An 11164-nucleotide genomic window follows, 5' to 3' on the forward strand; every position below is an offset into this window, starting at 1 on the left:
GACCACAAAGCCGACACACCGCTGCCGGGCTGCTCACACCAACACGGCTACGGCCAGACAGCTTGCAACTGCCTGGCAGGGACAGCCAGACCCCCAGCTTCAGGGGGAACAAACTCTTAAAGTGACTTCCTGAAAATGTCAGGGTTGTTTCCCACTCCCCTCTCCCCCACAGGGAAAGGATTTCCCAGCGCCCAGCTACAAACACAGAACGCGGCCAGCTACTCATGCCCCCGACCCCAGCAGGGGTTTCCAAAGGGCAGTGTAACGCAGAAAACTCAGTTAAATGCTCTGAATCCCCTCCTCCAAGACACCCCTCTCCTTCACTAGAGAGGAACACCGTGAAATACATCAGCCAAACCAGGCATTTCAGTTCAGGAGGGCACTGGTCTGCATTACCTGGGATCAAAGCAGCACGGTCACCCCGCGTTCATGTAAGAGAGGCCCTCACGAGTTGACTGTGATACCTGGAGCTACTGCATCCAAATTCAACAGCCTTAATGAAACCTAGGTGAGAAAAGGCCCAGGAATGGAGCCATGCACTGTGGCACCCAGAGGACTCTCTGGGTGCCCTCACCTCTCGCACATCCAGTTAGCCAAATTATTTAGACCACAAGGGTGCCTTCCACAGACAGATGACAAAATCTGGTCACTTGAATGGGATTCACTGTGGAGGAACGCTGTGGCTTCCATAGCTTCCACGATCATTGCAGAGGGCCCTGCCACGACTTCAAGGCATCTCCTGGTAACGGTGCCAGCCAGCAGGCACCCCAATGTTAGGTGCCACCACATCCAGACGTTTGCACAGCACCACAGCTGGCATAGCTGTGCTCTATGAGGGCAGCTGCCAGAATCACCTTCTGTCTCCACTCCAATGCAACTTCTCAGTTCAGAAGCTGCAGCCACGTTGCCAGAGGGCAAATCCGAGCAGAAAACCCGGTTCCAGCCGTGTTGCTCTCACTATTCTTCACCAACTGCATGTGAAAAATTCCCCGCATTCAAGAAGATGATCCCTGCAGAGTTCTATTGTCTCAAATTATTAATTAAACATGCTCTCAAAGAAAGTTAATCCCTCAAATCATTTGCTTCTACTAAGCAACTCCCATATTACTCTAACTGCAATTCAGACAGTCTAAGTATATCCATTTACTGCAATTCAGGAGGGACCACCACCAGAGAAACTCTCTTTGCTCCAGTTCAAGAACATGCACGCACGCAAACAAGCCACAGGAGACCCCATCCAAGAAAACCCACCCAATTTCCCTAAAAGCCTGCTCGGTGTTGATAACTTCTCCCAGCTGAGCGTCTCGACTGCCTGTTCAGTTCCCTCAGGAGAATGTGTGGCTGGCTGGATTTTTAACGAGACAGGCGACTTCCATAAGCAAGTCAAATCCAAGCTGGGCCCTTAGTGGTCAGGAACCACCCCGCACCTCTCCACTCACCCCTGCAAAGGGAAGTTCAGGTCCCCAACCATTTTCTGCAGGACAAACAGCATAAAAACACCCTAGTGCAGCTAGCCGAGCAGTCTGCCCACACAGCCTGAAGTCGTGAGGCACTGCAGATGAGTTACAGCCTTGGTTTGAATCTCAGAATCACTGGCAGACACTGACACTCAGCCTTATCTGGCTGCTTCTGGGGGGAAAACGTACGTCCTGCAGCCAGGACCCAGCTGGCAGAAGGGTCCTCCATGTAAGAGTCTGACAATTTAAATGCCTGTAGCTGCAGAAAGCTGGAAGTTTGTTCAGGAGTTCAGGCATTCAAGTCTAGGAGAAGTCGAATTTCAACATCACCTCTTTGTTCCTGCTGAGGCTGAAGGACTTACAGCGCAAGCTATTTAGACAGAGGCCGTGTCTCTATCAACTAAATATGCAAAGTGACAGAAGTATCTTCAATTCCTAAATTTTGTATTACCATATAACATTTTTCCTTTGAAGGAGAAGGCAAAAATACAAAGGGAAGGTAACTTTTTGGATAAAATATAAAAGAAATGGAACTTTCCTCCTGTTTACAACAAGAGGACATTACCTACTTTCTAGGGAGCAGAAAAAAACACTTTCTTCAGTCATCACTGTTAAAGACATTCACAGCTCAATTCTCAGAGCTGCTAGTCAAAGGACAAACAGATGAGAGAAACAGCCAGCACAATAAAAAATGGAAAGCAAAGATAGTGTAAATAACTTCTGACTCATAGCACTCAAGCATTTAATAACACATGATGAAATACTCTCATTTTGTAAAACCACTGGAGTATTATCACCAACAGACAGGGACAGATGCTTGTCTCCATACATAAAGAAGAAAACTGGGATTCAACAATTAAAAAAAAAAATCCCTCTACCTTTAATTACGAGGTCCTAAGCTCTAGGCAAACATTAACCTATATTACCCTATAATTAGTTTTTCTGACTTTCCATTATCTTTTAGCTACTGATTTTCTTAACCAGTCTTCGAGGCAACGAGAAGGGCTACAGTTGCAGTATATTTGGAAGTTTTAAATCAAGTGTCCAGTAATACAAATGTATCCTGATCTCCAAGAAATCAGGACCCAGCAGACCTCCAGAAGGATGCCCCACCTCTCTGCACGTCCCACCACTTCCTTCCACTTCTTCTGTTCTTGCAGGACAAATTCAATTCTACCCTGATTAAGCCCAGATTGAATTAAACCAGTTTGTATGCATAAGACTAGCTCCCGCTCCAAGGAACTTATAATTTAAGAAACACATGCAGAGGTGGCCAAAAAGTCAAAAGGAATGGCAGTATCAGGATTACATGTATCCTGCGTTCTGCTTCCCATGAGTAAAACCCTGAAGCAACAAGAACTGCAGAAAAAAAGGCACCCGAGAAAGGCTGAAGCAAGACGTGTACTTTAAAAGACCAATCACTGGTGTATACAGCATAAGACACCAGCGCAAAGGGTTACTGCCCCATCTCAGAGCTAACTTCGAAGAAATTAAACACAAAGATTGGTTTACGGATGGACACTGAATGCAAAACACCAGGACTGAAGAGCAAATACATTACAGCTGACGGACAAACCCCCAGGAAATAGGACAGACGGTTCCAACTTAACTACATTAGGGTGAGTATTGCTTAAGCATCAGGTCACAGAACATGTGGAAACAAAAAAAAAAAAAAAAAAAAAGAAAGCACCACGCACAGCATCTGGGGCTTAATCTTGCAGGTATATTCCACCCAGACAATCTTCTCAGAACTGTTCTGCCTTCAAAGATTACGTGCATGGTTTTTTAAAGTTTCTTCAAACTGGTGCATGCTGGTTTTTCCCCAGTAAGTGCCACAAGTGGTTTTATCACTGGGTTCAAGAAACTTCTGAATAAAACCAAGCTGAGGAAAAGCAGCACATCAGCCACTGTGAGGACAGGTAGCATCCTTTCAGGGAGAGTTTTTAAGTCTCCTGACTATAAAAGAATGCAGTAAAAAGAGTTCAAATGCCAGTGCAATTTGTAATGCCTGCAAGGTCCACCCCACCTCACCCCCTCCACCTCTCATGAGTCCTCTTTGCTTTTAGTGCTTTTCAGAGAAAGGAAGATGAAAGTTGGAGTTGAAGGAAAACAGAACTAAGAATTTTATGACACATCTTTCAGTTTATAAAGTCATCTTTACACAAATAACCAAACAACAGCAGCTCCTGCCTAAACATCTCCACATCAGACCACAAGACAGTTTTTACTTTAAAACCTACAAGTTAAAACCACCGAGGAAGAATTTTTGCTTATTGCTTCTTTTGCTTAAAGCACATTCAAATCTCTTCCATCTCTGTCTCTGGAAACAAGCTGTACATTTAGTGACTGAAAGCTTAGTTAACTGATAAAACTGCATCTCATTTCAACAGTTATCTCCTGTGGAAGGATAACTTAACTCAGCACTGTGCTTCCACAGAAGGGAATAACTACAATATTCTTCCAGCTGCTTATTTCACACGGCAGCATTTTATATGGGTTTTCTTACAAAACAAATTAACAGGGCACTTGGGCTTTCTTCTCTACTGATGTACACACTGACTTCAGTGAGGTTGCAAAATTCCCTGCAATGTTTGCTTTTAAATGGTCCGGATGACAACACATCCCCCGGGGAGGCACAGCAGAGGCACAAGGGCTTGATCATTTTTATTTTAAAAATTAGAGGCAGGAGATATTAATAAAGGTTGCAAAAGCTTTGTGTCTGCTGCTCTGAATAGATTTGTGGGAATCATACATTTTAAAAATGTGCTTACACCTCGGCTCTGCTCTCGCGCCACCCTCAGCAGAGGAAGCACGTCTCCTTAGCTCACTGCTGTGTTTGACGAGTTACTTACAGGTCACAGTCGGCAAGCCAGAGTGACTCATGCGCTCGCTTAAGTCGCAGCACATCTGACAATGCAACTACTGAAAGGACTTCTAGTAAACACTACTACCAAGGCATGTTTTGGCCCACTACCCTTTTAGAAACGTTAAGTCCCTGAGTTAGGCGGGTTTGTACAAGTGCTGTTGTTTCATGATGTTCTTTGTGCTGTTCTCTTCTCAGTTCAGATGAGCACACTGGTGGCACCTTCCCCTCCCAATTAGAACATTAAAAAAAACAACCCAAAACAAACAAGCAAGAAAACCAGAGAAGTACACACCACGAGCAACGTCCAGAACTGTGTTTTTCGATATTGGGAATGGTAAAAGCTCAACCTAGATGCATTGGCAGTTTTGTAATAGCATTACATAAGAATTATTTAACTACAGCAACAGATCTGAAAAGCAGCAGCAGTCACTGCTAAACTGGTTCACACATACACACAGAAACAAGGAAAAAATCAATAAAGAGAACGATAAATTTTGCAAACATGCATTCGACTGTCAGAGAGAGGATTGGGATTTCAACATTGTCTAGAGCAGAAACATTTCAGTTTATAGCTAGCAAGGCACTGCAATCCTGAAAAGAGAAAACAAGAAGTAGGACTGTTGTAATTCCAACCACACAAAAAACACCTTAAGCTTTTTTTAAAAGAAAAAGAAAGTCATTAAAAGCATCTATCACAAGCCCGGTGCGTTCACGTGCTCGGTTTGGAAACATTTAACTTTTTTTTTTACCTGATGTTCTGCATGAATGTTATCCCCAGTAGGCCAGCGATGTTTGCTGTTATTATAGCCGCCTCCGCCACTTCCTCCTCCCCCAAGCTGCTCACCATGCTGCCTCTGAAAGAAGTAATCCACCATTGCGTCGTCCTGGGAGCGGCCTGCGACTCCTATGGATCCGGGAACAGGGCTGGAGTGCGTCCCCGCTGCAAGTGCCTGATTTGCAGCTGGCTGCGGCTGAGCCTGGGACCCTGCTCCAGATGTCAGTACAACAGGCATGTTGGGATTAGCTGTGTCTTGAGCGTGCTGTTTCAGGTGGGGGCTGAACGAGTCCTGCCAGAGCACTGCTTTTCTCTTCAACACGCACGCAACGCTCATTCCACCAACACCTACGGGGGTGAGGGGAGGGAGGCGAGACAGAGAGAAAGGGAGAAGGAAAAGGGAACATTAAATCCTCGCAGATTCGGCTTCGTACGCTCAGCAGCACAGCCCCCTTGGAACCGAGGGGAATGGCCACGAGGCCACGTCCGACTCCTAACAACACCGCCAGTTGCTCTATTAACCTAGCAACTCCACGTGACACCAGGTACCAACACACAGAACTCCCACATTTTGTGTTCTCAGGTCTCGTCAGCACGCGTGGGATTCACGTAAGGCGCCCGTGACACTGAAAGCAGCACGTCGCTTTATGCGACGGACAAGACACCGACTGAAGTGCTGCCACAAAACTAGGAGAAAAAAATCCCCAAGAACACACCGCGTGACACAAACTGCACCGCCAGTGCCTGCCGTCCTTGTTTACACCTTGCAAATTACAAGGCAGGTCCTCAATCAAGGCAGGAGTGCCACTGTAGTACCAGGCGCTCATTCAGCCAACACAAAGTATCCTGGCAAGTTTTGTTCTTTTTAAATGCAAACTTAAAATTCGTAAAATTCTGGATTTCTGCTTATTTGCTTAATGAGGTCCCTAACACTACAGGTGCTGCCCTGCTACCTCGGCTGTTCAATCTGCACGCAGCTCGTTAGGAACTGCACTGCTATAAAAATCACGTCGTCTGAGCCTCCAGACAATCTCAGACAAGATCCGGTAAAGGTACTACGAATTTCTGCACAGGCAACTCCTACTCCAAGCAGCTTCCTCTTTCGTCGAATATAGACGAGGCAGCTCTAAACAAGAGAGAAAACTTGGCAAAGGAGACATTTTGAAAGGGAGCAAAGGGGAAAGGAGCATTCTGGGTAGTTCAAGTTTAGTTCCAAGATGTGTTTTTATAGAAATGCCATGTTAAATGTAGCAGACAGCTGAATACTGTCATTCAAAGCGCACAGAGCATCAGAAACACGTTCAGTCACCTACACAACGCACATTCATTAGCTACCCAGCAGCTGCAAGACCTACTGCTGCAAAGAGCTAATGGCTACCAGGGCCCTTTTCATTTCCAAACTCTTAGCAAAAATATGCAATAAACCTCTCCTGCATAAACAGCTCCCCGTGAAAAGTTACACATCTACAAACAAAGGCAGAGCAGTCGCAGATTTTGAGAGAACACGGCTACAAAGCACTCGAAGCAGGCAGCTTTCCTTTTCCCCAGAAAAAAAAACATAGTATGTAAATAAGCTGCTCTGTGTTATCATTACGAGGCAAATAGTTTAGATTATGAGACTCTCCACAACCAACAGAACTTCGCAGACATCACGGAGCAAGTTTGAAGTGCGAGCAGCGACGTCTCCCCGCCAGGCAGCTCCGAGCCGCAGAGAGCCCAGCTTTGTGCTCAGACCCCGCCGCTCCTCCAAAAACTCCAGGCAATGTTAAAAAACTCACATCAGCACCCAAGGAGCGCTTCAGGAAGTTAAATCATGGGCTAGGTGAGAGGGTTTCAGTGATTTTTTTTTTTTTTTTTTTGAAAGTTAGGCTGGAAATTAAAGCTGCCTACCCATTGTTTGAGAGCCGTGTGGCCTACAAGAACTTTTAACGTTAAAGCTTATGTTTTCCTTAAAACCCAGGGAGACCCAGCAGGAAGTGGGTAAATCGATAGCCAGCCCAACCGCTCCAGCCACCATTAAAACATCGTAAGATAAATTCTACCCCTTACCCCACCTCCCTCACTCTTAATAAAGGAAATTCCTTACTCATGATCTGTCTAATAAAACCTCTGCTCAGAACAAAGTTATTAAACACTGACCAAAAGAAAAAAACAAAAAAACAAAAAAACAAAAACAAAACAAAAAAAACGCACCGAAACAGAACAAAAAATAAAAATAAAACAACAAACCAAGTATTTCTCTCGATGGGGTGAAAAACAAGAATCTCCTGTTAAAAATCGCAAGCGTGTAATTAAAAATGGCCAAACACTGTGATTAAGAGAAAGCCAGAAAAACAAGCAGGGGGGGGAAAAGAAAAAAAGGAAAAAAAAAAAAACCCACCGAAAAAAAAAACACAACCCCCCCAGGGTCACCCAGCACATCCCAAAAGTATTGTCTGGATTTTCGCTCCCTCCCCTTCGTCCCCGCTGCCTGTTAGGGCCCCCCAGGGCCCCCCAATTCCTTCCAGTTCCTCCCCAAACCTCCCCAGCTTCCCCCCAAACCCCCCTAATTCCTTCCGATCCCCCCCAACCCCCCCAATTCCCCCCAATCCCCCCCCCCCAACTCCCCCTTAACTCCCCCCCACCCCCCCCAGCTCCTCCCCAGCCAACAAAGCGGGGCCGCGGCCCCCCCGGGGAGGGACGAGGCCCCCCAAAACAACGCCCCCCCCCCCCAAAACAACGCCCCCCAAACCCACACCGGGCCCCGAATCGCCGCCCCCCACCCCTCCGGGGGCCGCTCCCCGCTAACAAAAGGGGCCCGGCCCCGACTCCCGGCCGAGGCGCCGAGCCGGCCGGGGCGCCCCGCCGCCACCGCTCGCCTTCGGGGCGGCCTGGCGCCGCTCCTCCCGGCCCCCCCGCCAATATGGCCCCACCGGCGGCTCCGCTGGGCTTCGCGGCGCGCCGCGGGCCCGCTCCGGTGCCGGTACTCACGGGCGGAGCGGTAGGATGAAGATGGATCTCGGCCCCCCCCAGGCCGCTCGCCGCCTGCCTCTCCCCCGGCCTTTCACTCCGACAACATGGCGGCCCACTGGGGACGGGCGGCGCGCTGCATGCCGGGAAGGCGAGGCCGGCCCCGGCTGAGGGGCCGCGGCCCGGGGACGGCTCCGCGCCGCCCGCCGACGGCCAGAGGGCCTCGGGGATGGCGACCGAAGCCCGGGGATGGCGACCGTGGGCTTAGGGGTGGCGACCGGAGGCCGGGGACCGTCCCGCACAGCCCGTGGAAGGCGGCCGGCCGCGCGCGGCGCCGCCGCGTCCCGGTTGTTGCAGCTCCCCGCGCCGGGCCCTCGCCACCCGCTGCTCCCCAACGCCATTTTCCGTGGTTTTTTTCCCCCAAAATGTGCGCACTCCCTGCCAAACACCTTCACGGGCACTACCTACGTGGAAATATGAAGCAGCACGGTCCCTGAGTGATGACCCACAGCGGGTCCCAAGCACCGGCTGTGTGCTCTGGGCCCGCCAGATGGGAGAGGCAGCGTGTGGGGGCACCTCCTGCACCCCTGCTTCATCCCCACATATTTAATAAAATATACTCACCTTTCACTGGCAGGTCAGCGGGCTGTCCCACACAGAAGCGCTGCAGCGCGTGAGAGATGCCTCTGCGCGATACACTGGGGTATCTGTTCCTACCCCGGAACGGACGCCGTGCTGAAGTGCCTGGCATTTCCCAGCAAAGCCCCAGTTTGAGAGCCTCCAGTGTTGTCTCAGTTTTACCACCAGCCCCCTGCTCACTTGCTTCCAAGCCTCTCACTCAAGCACTAACAGCAAACGAGGCCCAGCCCTGGGTGGGGGCTACTGGGGGCACAGCAAAGTTGGATTGGAGCTAGCTCAGGCGTTAACTGCCATTAGGGCAATTCCTTGCTAGGTATAATAGTTCGTTATTTGTATTATAAGTATGGTCATTAAAACAATTACTACTGTAAGAATATTTTGCTTTTGGTGAAACTGATCAGTAAAATCAAGTGCATGCAGAGTTCGGCTTAGTTTGGGGCAGTGAGGTGATCAGAGGAGCCAGATCTCTCCAGTTCCCAGCTAGGTACTTTAATCATTAAACTTTGCCTTTTCCCAGCTTTGGGCAAGCACGATAGGTGAAAGCACAAGCTGTCCTCAGCTCTCCTTCCCTGGCAGCGTGGCGCTGAACTCTGCGTTATTGACACAAACTCTATTTATTCGCAGCACTGCCGCAGGACTACGCTTTTCACACCCAGTGCCCTTCTGTGCTCCCTGCCAGGACCCCGTCAGACCCCCCCGAGCCCCTTCACGGACCCACGTTCCACTGTGGAAATGCCTGCGGGCAGCTGCAGCCCCCGTCCCCAGCTCTGCGAGCTGGGCTCACCCTGCCCAAACAACAAACAGCGGCTTTGTGCCGGGCCTGCCCGCACAGAGCCGGAGGGGATGCAGCCCCAGACTGGAGGTGCATTAAACAGACAAGCAGGTGCACCAGAGGCACTCTTTCTTGCTCTGTGCATTCACAAGCCCAGCCCTAAAAGCCAGGCACAGCTTTTGGATGTTTTCCCTTTGTTCCCCTCGCTCCCCTTCTCTGAACTGCAGACTACGCGCCCCGGCATGCAGCGCTGCCTCCCCGGCCAGGCTTGCAGCCTGGGCATAAAACAAAGCGCAGCACCCTGGGACCAGTAGTTTCTGCCAGAACACCTCCATGTTAAAGGGGCAGCTCAGTCAAAACCTCCCACTATCACTTCTGATCCCTCTCCCCAATTTTGGTGTTCCCCTCATACGTTTCGGGGCAGTTTGCCACCTGCACCCGATGCTTCAAAAGGATCATTTCCATCCCTCCTCGCCAGGCAAGCGAAGCACGCCGGCGGCAGGAGGAAGCTGCCGGCGCAGGGAAGCGGCACGGGGCATGCCGCCACATGCACAAAGTAAGCAAACAAACAGCAGCACGGCACGGCCGCTGCGGCTCTCAGAGGGCTCTGTCAGGCAACGGCGTCCTTCGAGCTGCAGAAATCTCAGCGGGGGATTTTGCGTCCCCAAAGTGCGAGCTTTTTGGGGTCGAGCTTTTTTGGTGTGGTTTCAGGTACAAGAAGTTAGTCTGAGCCCCGTTTATCACGGGAATTAAGCCTGAGCGGGGCTGGATCCAGCTGCGATCTGACTGCGTAGCTCAGCTCGTATCCATTTCCTCACCGAATGGCTACCAGGGTGACGGGCATCCAGCCCTCTGCTGCCACGCTGCCTCTGCCAGCCGGGCACACTGTGCAGCCATCAGGCAGGGCTTGCAGGGAGCAAGGCCTGATCCCGGCCACCCCAAAACCCTGGGGAGATGTGGCTGCAGCCTGGGAGCTCTGAGTACCCCAAGCCGGGTGTGACTGGCAACTTTTGGGATAAAGAGAGCTGTTAGAAAAGGGTTTCACTGCAGATACTGTTTTTAAAGCCAAGCCTCGTATATCCTCCCAAAGCATTCTTCTGCTGGAGCTGGTGTGGGTTATTCAACCTAAAGCAGGGCAAAGTCCTGCTGTAATAGATTCAGCTCAGCTTTGCTGGGTTCAGCCCCGTTTACCGCAGGAGCACATTGCCCGTACAGGTGTGTAACGTGCAGCACCGAGCCGGCTGCTCTGCTGACACAAAGCCCTGACGGGCCCTAAGCACCTTAAGAACTGCTGCCAACATGGATCCTGTGCAACAAGTTCGCGAGGCCGGGCCACCCCGAGGCTCTCTGAGCCCTTCACCAGAATAAGAACATCAGCAGGTTCTTCTGGCAAGCGTTCCTAATGAAGACAGCTAATTCTGCAAAGCTGCACTGTCCTGCTGCAGGAAAACCACATCAGTGGTGCAGTCACCCTGTCAGAAGCACAGCTTCGCAGTGACCCCATACCGATTCTCCAGCTTCCAGTCGGTAGAGCCCTAAACCCAATTCTGCCTTGTCCTGGTGCCCCGTCCAACATCCCCAAATGACAGCGGTGTGAGCAAGCCCAACCTCATGGTGTAACAGAACCCCACGGGAGATACCGACAGTAAAATCTTGCCATCTTGGCACCAGGGGAAATAAATCTGGCCACACACCCTTCTCCTTTG

General features: G+C 50.2%; 1 protein-coding gene across 8 annotated transcripts in view; it reads right to left on the reverse strand.

Moving 5' to 3' along the window:
• The window catches only part of PUM1 (pumilio RNA binding family member 1), a 71257-nt gene extending 63072 nt beyond the window's left edge, over positions 1-8185 (reverse strand). For all 8 annotated transcript variants that reach the window (XM_082777297.1, XM_082777303.1, XM_082777302.1 and 5 more), the window contains exons 1-2: positions 8069-8185; positions 5073-5446 (exon numbers count right to left, since the gene is read on the reverse strand). In XM_082777297.1, coding sequence (XP_082633423.1) covers positions 5073-5435 — 363 coding nt within the window. In that variant the 5' untranslated portion in view covers positions 5436-5446; positions 8069-8185. The remainder of the gene's footprint in view (positions 1-5072; positions 5447-8068) is intronic.
• Positions 8186-11164: the final 2979 nt, after the last annotated feature.

The sequence above is a fragment of the Aythya marila genome (genome assembly GCF_965140915.1).
Source record: "Aythya marila genome assembly, chromosome: 22".
Taxonomy (NCBI): domain Eukaryota; kingdom Metazoa; phylum Chordata; class Aves; order Anseriformes; family Anatidae; genus Aythya; species Aythya marila.